Here is a 19,755-nt window from a genome sequence, read left to right as displayed (position 1 = left end):
ACGTCACAGGACTTTCATCTTTGTGTTGTAAAGCCTCTGCCATTCTGCGGTGGTCTCGGTGGTAAGCAGGTTGTAGTAAAATGTGGACCTACGGTCTTCTGGAAATAATTTTGAAGGTTGAAGAGCACAGTATTAACAGATTTAATGTAGCTATTGAGTGAATTGCTGGAGCACCATGTCAGATTGAACCAAATGAGAGAGACAAATTGCACATTAACAAACAACACATCTGTTAATAATTGTGCTTTTAATTATAGACAAGTACAAAATTTTAAATTGGGTGTGAAGCACCGTGTGCTTCCCTAATTTGTCGCCATCATTCTCATTTGTGTGCTGCGCTGAAAAGTGATGAATATCCTACAACAATTTCTCAGTACAAATAAATATGCAGTATATGGAATAAAAAAAATATGGTTTATGTTTTTATTTTAAATTATTTTTGCTTAGATATGTGTTTTATTAAGTGTTCTAGTGTTAAAGTAACAATAAATGTAAGCAGACATTTTTTTTCTGAGAAATCAATGTTGAGGAAAGTGCTGTCATTGTTCAGAATTACACCTTGTAAATGCAAATGTCCATTCGTTTTATTTCAGATATGTAGCAGTTGTCTTATCTAAAATATTTTACGTTTGATGATGATTTAAAAAAAAAAAACTAACATATTTAGTGTTGCATTTGTTGGCAACCCTCATTTTTTCTGCCACGTATAGAGACACAAGTGAAGTGTAGCATTTTGTAAACTGTGCCTAATTCCACTCACATCTGTGTCCAATTGTTGTCTGCATCTACATTCTTTGCGAGTGGATTTATTTTTCCTGGGCCACCATGTGGATTCAGCTGACCAGCTTAAGTGGGGATTAGTTGTTTTAAAGTTAGATTTTGATTAAAGCATTGTTTTTCAAAAGTTGTAACTCACAACACATGGCTTACATAGTCTGTAAAATTCAAAGGATAGCGGACTATGGCCCTATGGAAGGAATATCTGTTAAAGATGATACAGAGAGTGGAGAGTGGAAATAAACCAAGCATATTCACTCATATTTCTTTTCCAGTTACATGTTCTGTTTTACCATTTCAGTTTACAGCACTGATCATGAATATTTAAAAATTCTTTAAAGCAAAACTTTTTTGCAGAATTTTGCAGTTGATTTAACACCTTCCATGTGAAATAAGTAGCCCTCACCGGTATTAGTAACACAGGTACATGCAGCTAAGGAGAAGAAAATGATTTGTATCAGGTCAGACAGCCTGCATGCTGAGATGATCTATGCTAAAAGCTTGGCTGTGACTGTGTTTATCTTTGGAAACGCAGGTCTTGAAATAAGAAAAGCGAAGCAAAAAGGCCTGCAAACAACCATGAGTGAAGCATGTTGTGGCGTTTGTTCTTTTTGTTTTTTTTCCCCCCTTTCTCTTGATGACACTTCCAGCGCTTCATCTATCCAGACTTTGTTCTTGTTAGCTTCAAAGACCTGGCAGTTCAGGTTGAACTAAGAAGCACATCAAAGATGCTGAATGCTACCCTTTTTCTTTAACAATAAATATTTAGCGTGGCAGAAGAAAGGCTTGTTTTTGGTTTCAAATCCCTGCCCCCCCCCCCCCCCCCCCCCTTGCCTTCTCCTCTCCCATCTTCCTTGCTCCCTCTCTCTCTCTCTCTCTCTCTCTCTCTCTCTCTCTCTCTTCACCTGGCTGGTTTCACCTGCTGGCAATGGCTGAGACACCAGCATGGTAATGGCTTCACTGGCCTGCACTGTTGAACAGAGAAAAAAAGCCACTACACACACACCCTACTACATCAACCCACCACAGCACTCTCTCCGCAAGTTCCCCCAGCTCTGTGATCGCTGTTAATGTGCTGTGGCAAAATGTGTTTCTCTTTCGTCTTTATGGCTTTTACCTCCGTGGACTTTCTTTTCCATTGATAATTTGTGTGTGTGTTTTTTTTTCAACCCCTCTGCATATTTCAATATTGGGAAATACCAGGAGGAGGCAGTGCTGCTGTCCATGGCTTATAAAGTGCGATTGAAATATAATGGTTATTTTTTTTATTTTTTTGCAAAGATGGCTGTACCATAAGCAGTGGGAGAGGAGGCAAATTGTAAAGCTGGAATGGTATTCATGAAGGCTTTGGCTTGGTGTGAAGAGCAAAGCCTGTTGAAAAAAAAAAAAAGAAGGAAAAAAAAAAACTTAAGGCCATGCATGTAGCTCAGGTTACCCTGGCTCATGTAAACAGTCAGCCATTAAAAAAGATCATGCCAGGATTTTTTTTTTTTTTTTTTTTGAAAAAAGACTTTATATGTCTTTTTCCTTTTTCCTGACCAGTTGAATACCTTTGACCTTTTTTGGACCCTGTATTCCCATGGTGGGCTGGAGTCAGGTCTAATATAGTGTTATAGTCGTGCAAGTATATGGCTCTGCTTGATGTTTGGAGAGAGACAAGCAGAGCGGGAGTGGACAGCAAAATGTAACTGTCAGCTAAAGGAGAGTAATAGAGGCATTCGTAGCGTCATAGGAAACATATGTGGCTCCATATGCTCTCCGTGTTCTTGTTTCCAGTCTCCTTCATTGTCTGAGATGCACCACTGATCTGGGGGCCTCTAAAGTGCCCTGCATGTGTGAGTGTGTTTCTGTGTGTGCGTGTGTGCATTTGCACCACTGATGTGGGGGCCTCTGAAGTGCCCTGTTCATGAGTGTGTGTACACATGCAGACATACAGGCATGAGTTATGTGTCTCTGTGTGCTAAAGAAAAAGACATAAGCATGAATTTTCGTGTTGCCACAGAGAAAGAAAAGATTTATACAATGTCTGCGTGAGTGTGTATATTATTCTCTTTCTGCTTTTCTGTGAATAGACTGTGAAGAACGAAGTTGTGTAGTTCTGTGCTGTGCGATGGCCCCAGGCTGGGGCAGGCCCACGGAAAGCAGCCCTGACGGTCATTAGGACCTGTCAGTATCCTGGGCTGGGGAGTGCTGATAAATTTCAGATAGTGTCAATTGCAGATGAAAGATCTGCTGAAGATGCTAGGGGTGTCACGCTTGACTTGTCTCTCCTCAACAAGTCCCATCTTCCTTCCAGCAGCAGGCTACCTCAAGCAAGAAAGCGGGCAGTCTTTCCCACCCTCCGCTGCCCCTCAGCTCCTGCTATCCCCAACCCCTCTGCCTACCTTCACTCCTTCACCCCCACAACCCCCCCACACACACACCCTCACCCCCACCCCACCCCTTCCTGCTTACCTTGGCTAAGCAGCTTTGCATGTTGATTGGGGGAGGGCTAATCCAGTTTGCAGCTGTCGTAGACCAATGATGAATCACCTTTCCGTCATTTGGCCGTGCTCCCCTTGCTCAGGGAGGAGGGAGGACCTGGAGGAGGAAACAACAGTGGAGCAGGGCTGCGGCTCGGAGAGAGACAATGTGCGCCTCTGTTCCCCCGCAAGCCCTCTCTTCCCATTCTGCGCCAGAATAACAATAATGTTTTCTCAGACAAGCCTTTTTGTGTCATGGATGGCTCTGGACTGTGACATCGAGCTGCAATAACAAGGAGTGACATTGTTTCTGCTGGGGCAGGTGGAGGCAGAAAAAAGAAAGAGAGTGTGGTTTGAGAGGACTCAAAGCCATCTAGGTCCAGGTAAGAACACAGTTGAGCCAGTGCCAGCAGCATCATGTAGACATGTAGCTCGCTGCGTGGCATCAGAGATCGCCTTAGACACTCTGCTAAAGAACTGTCTGAAGAACTTCTTTCAGCCTGCTGTGTTGTCTGATTTAGAGATTGTGATGACTTTTAAGCCGTCAGCTAATGAGGAAAAAGTTTGGGCAAAGGAGGAGAAAACCGGATTAACTATTGAGTGTGAGATGCACAAATAAGGTTAGTTTATTCAGGAGAATCCTTAAGTGCTTATATTTGCACCTCTGTGCTGTTGTGTGCTTGGAGGGTGTGATATTTTTAGGGGGAGAAGTAAATTAATATACCTTTGGGAAAAGGATAATACAGCTTCCATTACTGGAGTACGCGTGGAGAAGATAGAAATGGCTTTTGTATCATTGTTTTTTTTTTTAATAACATTTTTATAACTTGTATTTTAGTCTTTTTTGTTTGCAGTATAATGCTGAAAAATATATGTTTTCCACTAATAATTAAATTGGACTTGAACCGCAAGAAAGAAACCAAACTATACTATCATAATATCATAACATAGTATAATCTTAAATACAGTAAATGCATATCATAATTTAATCTTTTTATCTCCTAATTCTGGTTTCTTTCTTGCCATCTGATAGCACTCAGACTACTTAGAGTTACTTGAGCATTTATCTTTGTGGCCTTGTGTAAAAGGCCAATGTTTATCGATAGCAGAGATACCCAGAACCCTGGAATATAATTGGAAATGGCAGTATAATGTACAAAACATTTCGTCCTAATTTCATTAACTTACTGTTGCAAGGGGGAACAGTGGCAGAGACAAATGGGGTCTAGAGTTTGTGGCTGTACTTTTCAAATCACTCGTGCCTTCTTTCTACTCCCATTGTCTATACTCGATCAAATCCTTTGAGCGCACAAATGAGAAGATAGAATAATGTTTTCAGTGGCGTGGTCTTTTGTATAAACACAGAAACAATTAAGGAGCTTGCCAGAGCAAACACATGCCTCATGAGCTTCTCATCTGCCCATCACTGAGGCATAGACTCTTATAATCAAGCAGAGTGCTGCACTTTTAACAGGCACATTAACCATCGCCTCAAACCAGCAAACATCTGTTAACAGTCTTCGATACCACACAAAACGATATACACTTAAGGGCATTTTTGCTTCAAGACACATCAGAGTAAATTGATAGTAAACCCTTTGTGTTCACATCATGCAGAAAGTGACTTGTTGTGAGATTGTTGTAATAAGGGAAATCTAAAACTTTCTTGTCAAAATGTTTACTCTTCATTTCACGGTTTGGAATCCTACTGTTTTTCTTTGTGTATTTGTGAGTGTGTGTCACATTTTGCCATGTATATGTATATATATATTTTTTTTTTTTCCATTTTCACATCTAAATTTTTTCTTTATCATTTGGCATCACATAAAAAAAAGTATTTTAATTTGAATTGAAAATATCACGTGTAAGAACCATTTGTAAAATTGCAGTGAATTTTACATTTCAAATGCAGTTGTAAAATTTTTTTTTTTTTTTGCTCAGCAACTCATGCGTAATTTGTTTTTTTCTTTGTAGTACCATTTTCATTTCATTTATCTAAATCTGGACTACTGTGTTATGCATATTGTGTACACAGCATTGCGTATCAGAGCTGTATGTCTTCCCTGAAACCAGAGCGATATGTGTAATTTGATTTGGTGTGTCCGTGTGTGTGTGTGTGTATGTGTGTGTGTGTGTGTATGTGTGTATGTGTGTGTGTCATCAGGTCTATGGAAATGCAGGATCTAGCCAGTCCTCACAGCCGAGTAAGTGGAAGCAGTGAATCTCCTAATGGTCCCAACCTCGACAACTCGCATATCAATAACAATTCCATGACACCCAATGGCACTGAAGGTATGTGTGTGTGTGGTGCTGTTACTCTTTAGTTGTTCTGTCTTGTCTGCTATTCTAAATATAAAATTTAAGAAAAGCTGAGGGTGGTGATAGGAAACTGTATTGTTGTCTCTTTTTTGAGTGTTTTTTTAATTTTATTTTATATTTTTTCATTTTTTACCAGTAATTTTGTTGCTGTAATATAGTGTTAAACAGCCAGTAAAACAATGGAGAGAATGGTCCTCGGATTGTTTTGGACCTTACGGACAATTTGCTGCCCTATCTCTACCTTAAACGTTTCAGTGCGTCCGGTATTTGTTTTCTAGTGACTATTAGCTGTTTATTTAAGTAACCATGTAATTATTCAAAGCCTACAGCATGGAAATGATGGCATTTTGCATGAGGTTTCTACTGTACATAGTTATTTACTCAGGTGATTCACCTGTGCTTTAAATCTGAGCCTTTGTTTAGTGAAGCAGTCGTGGCCATGTCACAAACCAACAAGTTATTAAAAACATCCACCGCTGTCACGTAATCTTCAGGTTAGCCTGTGCTTGGAGCTCAGGGTTTTGTTTTTTGTTTTTTTTGTATCTTTATAACACAGGACCCGTGGACATGGTGCAGACTGTCATGTGTCCCTTTGCCATTCTTTCTTTCCCGTAGGTGATAACATCACAATGCTTACCACTGCAGACTGGTTGTTAGGTTCTAACTCACAGTCCGCTGCAGGTTTGTCTACTCTTGGTGACACAATGAAAGGACAATACTTGGTGTTTTCCCATGCTCAACTGAGAGCAAGAATGAAAGGAGTTTTTTTAGTTTACCTTTTCAAACCATCTGCCTCACTCATGAAGAAATTTTAATTTGTGTTTTTTTTTAAAGTCCCAAAAATATACAATTTATCAGCTGCAAAATTATAAAGCCACCTCAACTATTGTGCCTTTCATTCAGAAACTCATTGGTATTTGCTGTAATTGTTGTGGTATTCTGTTTCAAGCATGATTTGGAACTGACTGGATTTTGAGTCCACTGCAAATGAATGTTCAGATTGTGAACTTGCATACTGTGCATTTTGTTTTCATTTGAACGTTCCATGCTGTTTCCTGAATACAGTGGTTATTGTGTGCTCTGTGACCTGAGTGTGTGCTAGTTTATGCATGCACCTTACTGCTATGTTTTTTTTTTTTTGTTTGTTTTTTTTTGTTTTGTTTTTTATCAGTGTGCCGTTCAAAAGAATTTCCCCTCGTCAACATATGTTTCTGCACTGAACAAGCATAGCAGAAACATGTAAAACATGACAGCAAATGGCTTCTTCAACCATCGGGGATTCCACTGAGCATGACTCCCTTGCCCACATTGTCAATTTGTTTTGCCAAAAAAAGAAAAAAGCCAGGGGGGCGGGGGTGCTCCAGCCCGCCTGAAGTGAAATGGATTGAGTTCAAAGATTCCTGAGCTGTCAGATAGCTGTGAAATTGTCTTTGCAGATCTATCGCTGAGCTGTTTAATGGAGTCAAGGTCAAACAGCGTTCGCTACACTCTTAAAAAGAATTTATACAGCATACATTTCCTTGACATTTCAGTTGTACTTGTATTTTTTATCACTGACTCTTGACACACACCCACAGTATTGATTTTTATTTCATGCTACATTTAAGTATGGATAAGCCAGTTTTTCATCATTAAATAAAAATAATAATTTAAGACTTTAGTAGGTTTTTTTGGTAGAATGTAAGTAGAATGCGCTGTCAAATTAAATTCTGATTTATATTTCTCTTCAAAACAGTTCAAATGCATTTTTGAAGCAGGTAAATAAGCTTTACATGAGTCTTAGACAGATAAGAATCAGTGACAAAGACTCGTTTTAGCCATAAGATAAATCTCATCAAATAGAATTAAAGATAATAAAATAAAGAAATGTATAGAAACCATTTGAACTAATACAAATGTAGTGTATAATATTTAACATGCTTTTAAATTTGCTGACATTATCGTAGATACTCTTGAAAAGTTGTTTGACTTCTTCCTTCCACCTCTGCATTTTTGTTTTTATTCTCCACTGAGTAACTTTTTGGTTTGTTTTCAAAACATAATTTTGTGAATGTGAAAATCTGACGGGCCGATGTTGTAAACAATAATCTGATCTTTTTTTATTTTTCTTTCTTTTTTCCAGACATTGATTTGGTGCATTTGGTGACAATGTGGCTTCTTTGTTTGCAGTTAAAACCGAGCCAATGAGCAGCAGCGAAATCGCCACCTCGGTAGCAGACACCTCTCTAGACAGCTTCTCAGGATCAGGTGAGTGGGGAGGACTGTTTTGTGTGTGTGTGTGTTTGTGTCAGCGTGTGCATTCATGTGTCCGGTTGCTTCTTACACACACACACACACACACACACACACACACACACACAGCTGCAGAACTGATTAGTGAGAGATGAGCCTAGAGATGGGTAACTGATAAGCCGGGCCTCAGGAAGTGTCCCTGCAGCTAAAACGCCAATATAGTATGTGTGTCTGTGTGTGAGTATTTAAGAACAAGAGACTCTACCTTACCTTTGTCAGCACATATATATGCTGTGCTTGCTTGCACGTGTGTGTGTGTGTGTTAACACTGCTGGTTCCCATGCCAGAGAGGACTGAATTATGACCTGTAATGCACTGAGCCTGTCTGTCCAGTGGAGTGACATGGCGTCCCAGTGGCCCTCGCTCTCCACGGGCTGTTACCCTATCGCCCTGCCAGAGCCAGGGTTTTCACACCCTCCTCTCAGCACGGGAACATCAGACAGATACGCACACTCACACGCATAACACACACACACACAGGCATTGCTATTAAATAAAACCAAGCCCTCCGAGTGTAATGAGCATTGCAAGAATTGTAAAAGAAATAATGTGATAATTTTTGGGGTTATTTCTTTTTTCCACCCTGAGTGGTATCTATGTCCACCTGCAGCTCTATGTTTCATTTTCTACAAACCCATATTAATAGTATGGCATGCAACTGTGCATAGTATTATCTTGCTGCTAATTTTCCTGTTTTTCCTTAACTGTTTAACTAAGTACTTGATACTTTAATGCAAGAAGTGCATAAATCACTGGTAGGACGTTTGCCTGTGACAGTATTAATGAAATTTAGTAATCTTATACCCCATATCCTCCACGGGGAAACCCAAAGCTCCGTTCAGAAGAGCAGGTTTTTGTCCAGTGGCAGGTGCTGCTGATGTGGGAAAAGTGTTCAATATTAATAACGTGTGTGAGGGGTTACAGCATACAGTTACATACAGTTAGCGCTCCCCTGCAACCAAATGCCATATTTTACATGTCATGACCAATTAGACAGATGTTTCAAAACTGTGTCACTCTGCTGCAGTTAAATTCGAGAACTGATTGTTGCCTGTCTGAATTAACTTTGAATATTTGACAAAATGTAGATGTGTTATCAACCTATTCTAATAGTTTGATAAATCTTATTTAGACCTCCACTGGTTGTTTTAGTGCAAATTTAGACATCATTTGAAATAAATTATGCATGCTCTTTCAAAATGATTGATCAAACTAAAACCAATAATGGTACTTTTTAAATACAAAGTCAAGTTGGTAGCGAAGGCCTTGCCGACTGGATCTCTCGTTTTAGGGATTTTTAAATTTGTTTAGATTTTATTTATTTTGCTTTTTTTCCCCCAAAATTCATATTTCAAATTTTGGAATCGAAGCCTAAATGTAACACTGAGAACACTACTATAAATTCACATTTTCTTGTTAATCAGTTTATTTTAGATTTTGCGTAAAAAGAAAAAAAAAACAGTCATGTTTGAAAAAGCCCTCTGTGTGTGTTACACGACTCAAGTGTACCTCTGTGAGTTATTTTGTGGCTGAACTTTCACAAGTTAACAGCACCATGGAACCACATACTCGTACGCTTAATGAAGGAATGATTATGCAGTAGCACTCATTACCTGCAATCAGTGATGTCACTTCCAATGTGGTTGTGGCTTGAAAAGCCCAAGGCAACTGAAGCCACAGGCCGAGACTGATTCAGACCATCCTGTGTGTGTTTACACCAGCGGTCGTCATAGCAGCCCAGAAGTATCTCAGAGATACGCGGGTCAGCAGAAAAACCTGATGTTCTTACCTGATTATTTTACTTCATTATTGCTCTCCGGTTTTCAACCTTAAATAAGGTTACCGAAATAAATAGAGTAATGCAATGTAATTACTGTTTCCTTGGAATCCAGAAGTTCTGTTGGCAAAAGATAATATTTACCTTATTTCTTAATGTTTAAATATGTGCTTGCCTCTTTTCTTTTTAACTCTCCTCAGCTATTGGAACCAGTGGCTTCAGCCCAAGACAAACTCACCAGTTCTCTCCACAGATTTATCCTTCCAAGTAAGGCTTCTTTTATTTTTCTTTAAAAAATAAGCAGCATCCAACTTCATTTGGATCTTTAATTAGATCCTTCTGTTAGATCGGGAGGTTCTCGACTGGCTTTGTTTGCTGGGATGTCTACAGCTTGCGCACTCTGAAATCTGTTGTAATTATTATCTTGCAAAAATTTTCTTTGCCATTTATTGTTCTTTCACTATGCATATGAGCTGTGCGATGCTATCTGTCAGCTTGGCTTGGTGTTTAGAATGAAGGAGCAGAATCACAAGGAATTTGTCAGTTAGCAAAGTTTGTGTTTCCCTTCTCACTTTTGTCTTTTGTTTCTTTTCTCAAATAGCAGAACATATCCGCATATTCTTCCTACCCCTTCATCCCAAAATATGGCTGCGTATGGGCAGACGCAGTACACCACAGGAATGCAGCAGGCCGCAGCTTATGCTAGTTACCCCCAGCCTGGCCAGCCGTATGGCATCCCAGCTTATGGTAAGATTTCTCGAAGACAAATCATAACCCTGTCTAGCTAAAGATGCCTACTAATAATGTCAGTGTTGTGTAAATTGAATGCATGCATAGAAATAAAAATTCACAACTAAATATTTTTCCTTCTTGAAGGTCAGGACCAAGAACTTGCTCATGACAAACCATGTTCCCACAATTCCCTAAGTAAAGCAAGACGAGGAGAGATGCTGAGTTATTGTTTAGTGCCTGCATGTTCTCCTCCATTGCAATAAAACGGAATTTGCTCGTCAAGCTGTTCAGATAGATCTGAAAGATTAGTGATATAAATCTGAAAACAAAAACTGGTTTCCTCTGGCACTGCAAGAGAAAGCATAGAGTGCATGGCTCACTGTAGGCTTTATTTGTCCAAAGTCTTTGGAGTGTTTTGACCCCAAAAGACTCTCCAATATGTGGAGGAATTTACACTGTTTATTTGAATGGAGCCCTGCAACCTACCATTGCACAGAAACTGCATCATGACTGATTCAGTTTAAGCAGTGGCCAGTTTAACTCACAAACACAAGCAAAATGTTTTATTACTTGTGCATCTTTTCACAGATGACTTATGATAATAATAATAATAATAATAATAATAATAATGATAATAATGAGATGATAACATATAATCAAACAGTCATAGTCCTAACATGCCTTTTGGTTTTACAGTCAAGTAGACAACTCTTTTGCATTGTGACAACACCCAGTGCGAGATTTGAACTGATGATGATTCTAAAAATCTTTAATCAGATAATCAGCGCTTGTCCATTGTGATTAGTGTGTTATGCTAACAGAGACAGAGGCGGTGTCCTTTTGCTATGTCCAGTGAAATTTAAGCCTGTGTGTTGACTGTTGTCTGTGCATCAAACCGATCTGGTGTCACTAACTGATTTAGGTCCATTGTGGGCAGGCATAAAGACGGAGGGGGGTCTGAGCCAGTCCCAGTCCCCAGGACAGACGGGCTTCCTAAGCTATGGCTCTGGCTTCACCACGCCGCAAACGGGACAGGCCCCTTACAGCTACCAGATGCAGGGTGAGGACATCTTTGTGAATCCCTTTCTCAGTCTGTGTCCAAAAACGAGTGTGAGATGCCATCACTGTCTTATAAAACTGACAGCATGCTCAATTTTACTGTTGTAAATTTTTTGCAGCAAAATAGCTGAAATGGTGAACATTGTGATTGGTCTAAAAAAACTACAAAGCAGATTTTGATTGACCAGCAGTCTAAAAAAACCTAGCTTTGGTGGGAATCTGGTTGCTGGTTTGTTTTTTCCAGTTTTGTTTGTGTTTTTTTCTTTTGCGCTGAGACCTGCCTCACTCTGTGTAGCTGTTTTTGTCCTTTCAACCTCATTGTCAAAGTACTCATCTACTCTGTCCTACCTATTACTTTGTCTAATTTCATTATGTCTGTCTTCCCTCTGGTTGGCACAATCCAAATAAAGTTTATCCTACTCTTTAAAAAAAAAGAACATGAGAGAAAATAGGCCTCTGTGTCTGATATAATAGCACACAGAGCCAGACTGATTCACAACACAATCCTCGCCCTCACCCCAGAAGATGGTTGCATCCCAGCAGTCGTTATGTGCAGCCACAACGGCTGCCTGCCTCTCCTCTCCTCTTAAAAGAATCAACACAGATGGAAAAATGGCAGGCACTTAGGAGGCACCAGCCATGTCCCTACTCCCCAGCCTTTGTTTTTTCTCTCCCTGTGATCATATTTGTATTTGTTTAAGAGCTGAGACCATAGAGATTTATGGCCTTGAAACCGATAAAAATGAGTTGTTGCGCCTGCACTCCCCCTCTTTTGCTCTTTCTGTCCAGTCTTTCAGCCAGTTTAAATGCAGATCAGGCCCTTTGCCATGTTGTCTTTCTATTATTCTCTTTGTATTGGTTCAGAAACACTCTGTTCCCTGGCAGCACCTGCACCAGACAAGGACAGTTAGCTAATAGCTAACATGGTCTTTGTGTTCTCTCCTGTAATAACTAATGTGTGACAGTAGAAATACTGCTGAAAAGCCTTCAGAGCATCTCACAATAAATAACGCCAGCTCAGCAGCAGATGTGGCGCGGGGAAGCCTCTTTTCCACGCCTCTTAACCAAATACAGGCGGCCACAGCCAGAGTTTTGCAGCGTGCATCCGAGCGCCTGAAAAAGGAGAGGCAGGGAGAGAGAGGGAGAAAGAAAGCGAACAAGAGACGGAGCATGTGAGGCAGAATGCACAAGCTGCTATCCTGCCCTTAGTGGTTTAACTCACGATGACAGTATTATGTGCCCATTCATCTTCTAAGTATTATGCTCTTACTCTGTCTTTCTCTTTCCCTCTGTCTATCTCTGTCTCTGCCTCACTCTCTCCTGCTATCTCTGGCTATCGGATGCCCCACGTAGCGTTAAGTGCGTTAGTAATTGACAGCCATGTTAGATGACAGATTGACCACTATTCTGGCTCTGGGTTCTCTAACTGTGGCTCTGGCCCTCTGCCACACCATCATCATTACTCTTTCTGGCCTATTGATCTGCCTGGGTGAGGTGCCTCGGGCCTGGGTGTCCCAACCAAAGACTCTTTTTCCACATCTGATACTCCCCCCCTCCTTGTCAGCGTCCCTGCCACCAGCCTGTAGCCAGCTGTCAAGGCGGAGGACGATTAGATTAATGTTTTTGCTCCTTGCTTTCATGTCTGATGCCATGGAGCTTTGTGTGGGTGCTAAAGTCATGGCACCAAATCATACAGGGGACAAAGGCGTTTTTGTGCTCCTCTCTGTTACAATCCCTCGTAGGGCATCCCATGGATGGTCAGAAAAAGCCTAAAATATCAGAGGTGCAAAGAAACTGAGATATTGTGCTGATGGTGGGACTGAGCAGATGCTAATTAGGTGAATAATTGGATTCCAGCATTCTGTCCCAGTGGCAGTGCAAGCTGAAGAAGCTGAAGCCCTGGTTGGCTTTTTGAAAGGAGAGCCCCATCTGGACTTGATAGCCTATTCCCAAGTGGGGCATACAAACTTCTGCTACAAATATTGTGCACTGATGATAGACATAGCCCATGGCAAGGGGACTGATCAAGCAAAGCAAATGGACTTCCAATTGTGGAGCCAGAAGGCAGGAGGGAAGGAGGAGAGGAGGGAGGGATGGTGTCTGCTCTTGAGTGAGTGAACTAACTGGAGCAGGACAGGGGGAGGGAGAGAAAACATGCCCCCCGGGGAACCACAAGACTCCTTCTTTCTCCCCCTACTATAACCAACACCACCACTCCCAACAGCACGGGCTCATTCTCACTGGGCTAGCAGGGGTCCCCTTGGCTTTTATGTGGCTCCTTGTTCTCCACAGAGCTACCCTCAAACCCTGCCAGTGAGAGCTTTTATGACTGTTTGAACTGTGCATTAGGCTAATTTGTTGTCCTTCGCAGCATTACTTCTCCTTCTCTCTGTCTTTTTGTTCTGTCAGACTTTCACTTGATGTTGAACTTTCTGCGGAGAACACAAAAGTTTTAAAATTCCCCCCGCAGGCCTTGAGATATCAAACAAAACAACAAAGAGCGAGAACAGTTCTGAGGCCAGGTTGGAAAACATGGTAAAAATCTGCTGTGTGTGTGTAACTGCTGGAAGCAGAGAGTGAGAAAGTGCACAAATAATTAGAGGATCCTGGTAATCTTGGGAGCTTTGGAGGTATTTGTTTCTCTTTTTTAGCCACAGTGCTGGGTCCTTAGCTAACTGACAAGGCTAAACACTGCACTACGTCTTCTTTTTTTTTTTTCTGTGCTTTCTTCCATACGGCACCCTTCATGACCCCCTCCCCATTTCCCTGATCCTTCCACCCGTTCTGAAAGCTGCTTCACGTTTGTCACGGTGTGGGAGGGCCCTACTGATGGGGCCAATGACCAGAGGATGAAAGGAACTCGCTCTGTTTGTCTCTGGGAACAAAGGTGTAATTACGCCCCCATTTAGGAACAGTAAATTTATCTCCCCCTTCGTTTTCACTGAAGCGGTGGGATAGTTTTTGGCTACAGGAGGATCACTGCCTTGATAAGTGAAAAAGCTGTTTTAAAGAATGCAGTGGTAGAGCTCATTAATGTCCCCAGTGGGTGTATGGAGTAGCAATATCTCTTTGTATGGACAGAAGCTAGTAATAAAGCCCAGGGGTCATATTTGTAAAGGTTGTTAGACCAGCTATGACACAGATGTTTTTTTAATACATTATCTGTAATGGAATCTGCAAAAAATCAAGCACCTGTTACTACTGTAGGTCAAAAGAGGAGAAAGTCAACAACTCCCCAGAACCTTTACTATTGTTACTGTTTTCAATATATGGTTAAATATTATATTATTAGCATGCAGAATAATGTGCATATACTAAGCTGCACAAGTAATCATATGCTAATTTTGCTTTCACAATTAATTAAACTAAAGTAGATGCAATATTTATGCTTTTCATTTATGGAGCTTATGAATCAAATCAAGTGCTCCCTACTCACAGTTAAATTCTCTAAGCAATCACAAGCATTTGATTTTAGCACTTTGTGATTTAACTGTTCTTCTTTATGGTTACTAACATAACTTTTATTTATAGATTTAAATAATACAAATACAAATAAAGATTCTATCAGTCTGTGACCCCCGTGTAAGCTGCCCCCTCCTGCTGTTTTCTGGCCTGACATGACACTACAGGTGGATGGCCACTGAAGAGAGAAGTCAAGCCCCTGGGGGCTGTTGCTGCTCTTCTCCTCTATAACTCATGTCATGTATATTATTAAGCCATTAGATGCTATCAGCCCCTGAATGAATGATTTAATTTCCCAGGAGGTCCATCCTTTAAGCAAGTGAAAAGATGAACATACAGTACATATTTTTTGGGGGCTGGATGTCAACCCTCCCTCCGGTGTGCATCTCGGCCTAACTACACTGCTCATGTAGTGCCTCCCCCCACAGCCCCACACTCCCAAACCCATCAACCATTTCTACCCCCTCTTCCCCAATGCCACCCTTCGGTAGCTCACACACAACAGTCTCTTGTGTTCCTCACATTGTGCTAGCTAGGACGGCTGTGGGTGCGGGTTGTGTCCATCCCTCACCCTTCTCTACCCTCCCCCTGTCATTCATCAGGCCTGATCCAATCACTGATAAGGAAGGAAGAGGAGAAAAGATAAGGCCACTGTTGGGAGCTCCCTCAGGCCTCCCTCTGTTCACCACCTCAAATAGTTGTTTCAGAAAAGACCAGCCTTTTTTTTCCCCCTAACAATGTGCTGTTTCATTTCTGTCACTGCACTACTTTGCAGTACCACAGATTTGATAATGTCTCTTGATATAATATGGTGTATACATTTCTCAAACCTCTGTTATTTTTGTCCTTAAAGGTGGCACTTTTACAACAACTTCAGGATTGTATGCAGGAAACAACTCCCTGACAAATTCGACTGGCTTCAACAGCACACAACAGGTAGCTGTGCACTTCTCCCTCTTACTTCTGTTTCTCTGATCTGGTATCAGTATACAGCTATCAGTTTATAAAAGTTGGAATGGCAGACTTCTTCTTCCCAGCCTGGAAATCTTTATGAAACATGCACACTCAATATGTTACATCTCATCCGTGACACATTCAAACATAAATCACTCAGGATGTCAAAAGCTTTGTACGCAGGATTATCTACTGCAGCTCCTCCAGCACATATGTATTATGCCACAGAGGAAAGGAAGAAGCAGGAGAAAAAAAAAAAAGAACAAGACAGATCGTTGTCCAGATGTAGGACAGAACAGACATGTGTTTGCATTTATGTTTTGGAATCTGCACTGTAAAGTAGCAACACTGGTGCAGGGCATATCTCACGTTACTCTGCCAAACTTCCTACTTCTCCTCCTCAACTCTGCTACCTTTTGTCTCTCTTTGCCTCCACCTTTTGCATCAAAACTTTCCCTCTTACATCACTATGTATCTATCTTTTCTTTATCTCTCTTTTTTCCCTCCTTTTGCCTTGTCTTCATGCAAATGAAACCTACCTTTTCCCCCATTTCCCTATGCTGTCTGTCTTACTCCACAGGACTACCCCAGTTATCCAGCCTTCGGCCAGGGCCAGTATGCTCAGTATTACAACAGTTCACCCTACACTTCACCCTACATGACAAGTAACAACACTAGCCCCAGCACGCCCTCCACCACTACCACCTATACCCTTCAGGAGCCACCCTCTGGTATCACCAGCCAGGCCCTCACAGACAACTCTGCAGGTAGGAATGAAACCACAGGCAGCCCGGTTTCTTCGTGTAACCTGAATATGAGGACTTTGATCTTTGTAAGAGCCATGTTTCTTTTTGAAACCAGTGAGCCACTGAACTACTTCCCCCCCTTCTCACTGACTTGAAGTTGTGCTTGATAAGCATAAGCATAGGCTAAACACCAAAAAAAATCTTTGTTTTTCCTAACTATGATGCACAAGGAAGAAATGATTTCATCATATTTAGTGTACTGGACTATGACAAGCAAGAAAAAAGTTTAGACTGAAAACAGATGAAGAATTTTCCATAATTTCATGTGACATTAATGCATCATCTGGCAATCGAGCACTGATTGTATCTTTATAAGTCAGTCAAACGTTTATGATTGGAATTGAATTTGTCATCAATCAACACCAGATACATCAGGCTTTAAGTAAACATAATTTCATACACACTCATCCAATTTAAATAAATGACATCTTTGCTTGTCCTAGTTGTTTATTAAATCAGTATGGAGCACAATAGCTTTTAGTTTGTGTTCTGCAGCTGATTTATGATGTTTGTTACCTGTAGGCGAGCTTAATCCCTAAATAATGTCCCAGGAAGCTGTCTGTCCTGCATCAAGACAAATGGTCACTCAAACATTTTTGCTAAAAGCAAATAATAGCTCATCTTCGATACACTCTTTTTATATTCTTCCTTCTTTCCTTCCTTTCAGGAGAGTACAGTACCATCCACAGTCCATCAACCCCCATTAAAGATTCAGATTCGGATCGATTGCGCCGGGCCTCGGATGGAAAGTCACGTGGCCGGGGAAGAAGGAACAACAACCCATCACCGCCGCCCGACTCCGACCTTGAGGTAGGGTGAGCCTGCTACCTTGGCGACAGACAGCCTCGCCCTGTCTGAGGCACATGGACACTAATCCACTTACTATATGACTGCCACACCAGCTTTAACACTTGATGGCCATTAATACTTAAAGGTTTGATTCCTTAACTGTAAATGCATTATTAATGCATTGTGGAATATATGACATCACTAAACACATATCTTATATAAAGTTCTCGTGTACACGTCATAAATAAATAATAGGGCTTGTGATTAAGTGAGTCATCACTGAAGTGAATAATATATATGTATATTCTGGCCATCACTGGACACTAGCTGTGACTAGCCATGGTAGTGCTGCACAGTGAGCCATAAAACTCTTGGATAGTGTCCATATGTCAAAATAAGCTCCTGGTTATTCAGAGGGCTCTTCATTAATATGATATGAATTTGAACGAGGTTAATAGCACCCATTATAGCACTGACATCATGGCATGTTAACATATCTAGTTAATTAGTTTGTCACTATTGATTACTCTAATGTAAAGGGCAACGGCTGGAAAGCGTGTGGTGGGGTGATGGGAGGAGTGTTGCGGTGACCAACCCAAGCAAATGGATCTTGGTCCCTGTGGCGCACAAATACACGCTCCTGGCCTATTGACCAGGAGGATCACCTTGCAGTCCTACAGAGTGCACCATTGATTTTGCCTCTTTTCTCTCTGTTTTTCTTTGTTTCTTTCTTCCCCCTCCACCCCCATCTCTCCAGCGAGTTTTCATCTGGGACCTGGATGAAACAATCATCGTTTTCCATTCCTTGCTTACGGGTTCTTATGCCAACAGATATGGACGGGTGAGTGACATCAGACTGTGGCAGTAGTGGTGCACTTTATCAGCAAAACACATAAATATTAAAAGGAGAAAAAAAAAGGATCAGAGGGGGGGCAATGGCCATTGAGTGGAGGATAGATTTCACTGTGCTTTAAGTCTCTAGTGAGAAGACAGAGCAGAACTCAGTGTACACATAATTATTTCTTTTTTTTAATAGGTCCAATAAGGCTTGGCAAGTATTTGAGTGCTCTTCACAGCTGTTGGAGTTATGCATGGCTGGTCAGGGCTCGGCTGTAGGGGCTCACAACAGTTGCACTCTAGATGTCTATTGACACATCTTAAGTGTTCCTTTCTCCTTCAGAAATGCCACATTGTTAGTTTAATTAAGTGCTTCTCAATCCATCCCTTTCAGGCAGGGATCTCCCTGGAGACCCTGGCAGGAGAGAGAGTCCACCAAATGTAATTTAGTCAAAACTCAAGCTAGAACACAGAGGTTCCCTTAAACCTGTCTTAATTAATGTTCAAATAAAAACATTATATATGTATATATACACAGTCTTAACAAACATATATTATTATTATAATAAAAGGTCATTTTCTATCCCATGTCGCTGTGCATGCTCATAAGATGAGGAGTTTGCTTCTCCAGGCTTTGCTATTTGTTGTTCCATGTAAATTGCTCCTCTAAATTTAAACTTTAAAAACAAACAATTTGGGAAATACAGCAGAATCCTATTCTCATGGTTTTCTTAGGTTCATAGGTTCTATATAGCTTTCTAACTGCATCATCCACTCTGCTTTTCCCATTTGCATATAGTATATAGTATAGAATAAAATGACTGCAGAAGCTGAGCATCAATTCCTCACAAATTTAGGATTTAAAATATTAAATTTTAAGCATTTTATTTTATTTTGCTTAAATGCAGCATTTCGGATCACCGGTTGTTTTGGCTATGGAAGTGTCTGGTTTTGAAGTTGAAAATGACATATTGCTCCTCGTATGTCAGACAGCTTAGTGTCTGCGGCTCATGCTCTGTGTCTTTGTTCTGGTATGAGGGGGTGTTTGATGGGGGCAGTGTTTTGTTTTTGGGGTGAAAGAGGGCTGCCCCACGACCCTCGACTGTTTATTTACTTTGTTCTCAGCCCGGCATGCTGGGTAAAGAGAGAGCTAAGGCTTAGGGAGCTATGGCTCGGTGATGGGGGACTCTTCAACCCTACACACACACATATATGAACACACACACACATGCATACACAGGGTCTCCAGTGTGCTCCTCTGAAACAGGAAACACTCCTGACTCCATAAGGGCCCATTCCATCAGAGCCCAGCTATAGGATGTGACAGCCGCTAGAGTCCTTCTCACTCTGTTTTCACTTTTGTTCCCTGTTTTTCTCCTCTTGTGCCCATTTCAGTCCCTTTTTGACCAAAATTTATTTTTTCCAACCTGCTGACACTATCACAATAAAGTAATTTTATAAGGAGGAGACGTGCTTACTCACAGAAACC

The 19,755-nt window shown here is 41.1% G+C and overlaps 1 protein-coding gene across 9 annotated transcripts in view; it reads left to right on the top strand.

The window, feature by feature from the left end:
• The window catches only part of eya1 (EYA transcriptional coactivator and phosphatase 1), a 62,766-nt gene that overhangs the window by 24,941 nt on the left and 18,070 nt on the right, over positions 1-19,755 (top strand). For 3 of the 9 annotated variants that reach the window (XM_041066048.1, XM_041066044.1, XM_041066045.1), the window contains 10 exons: positions 5,404-5,531; positions 6,174-6,239; positions 7,728-7,805; positions 9,828-9,894; positions 10,229-10,374; positions 11,282-11,419; positions 15,734-15,816; positions 16,415-16,601; positions 17,308-17,450; positions 18,187-18,270. In XM_041066048.1, the coding sequence (XP_040921982.1) occupies positions 5,408-5,531; positions 6,174-6,239; positions 7,728-7,805; positions 9,828-9,894; positions 10,229-10,374; positions 11,282-11,419; positions 15,734-15,816; positions 16,415-16,601; positions 17,308-17,450; positions 18,187-18,270 (1,116 nt within the window). In that variant the 5' untranslated portion in view covers positions 5,404-5,407. Of the gene's footprint in view, positions 1-3,410; positions 3,623-5,403; positions 5,532-6,173; positions 6,240-7,727; positions 7,806-9,827; positions 9,895-10,228; positions 10,375-11,281; positions 11,420-15,733; positions 15,817-16,414; positions 16,602-17,307; positions 17,451-18,186; positions 18,271-19,755 lie in introns of those variants that run through there. The other 6 variants (XM_041066047.1, XM_041066049.1, XM_041066050.1 and 3 more) reach the window with 6 other exon arrangements.

The sequence above is a fragment of the Toxotes jaculatrix genome, chromosome 20, assembly GCF_017976425.1.
Source record: "Toxotes jaculatrix isolate fToxJac2 chromosome 20, fToxJac2.pri, whole genome shotgun sequence".
Taxonomy (NCBI): Eukaryota; Metazoa; Chordata; class Actinopteri; family Toxotidae; genus Toxotes; species Toxotes jaculatrix.
This window is presented reverse-complemented; position numbering and strand designations above follow the sequence as displayed.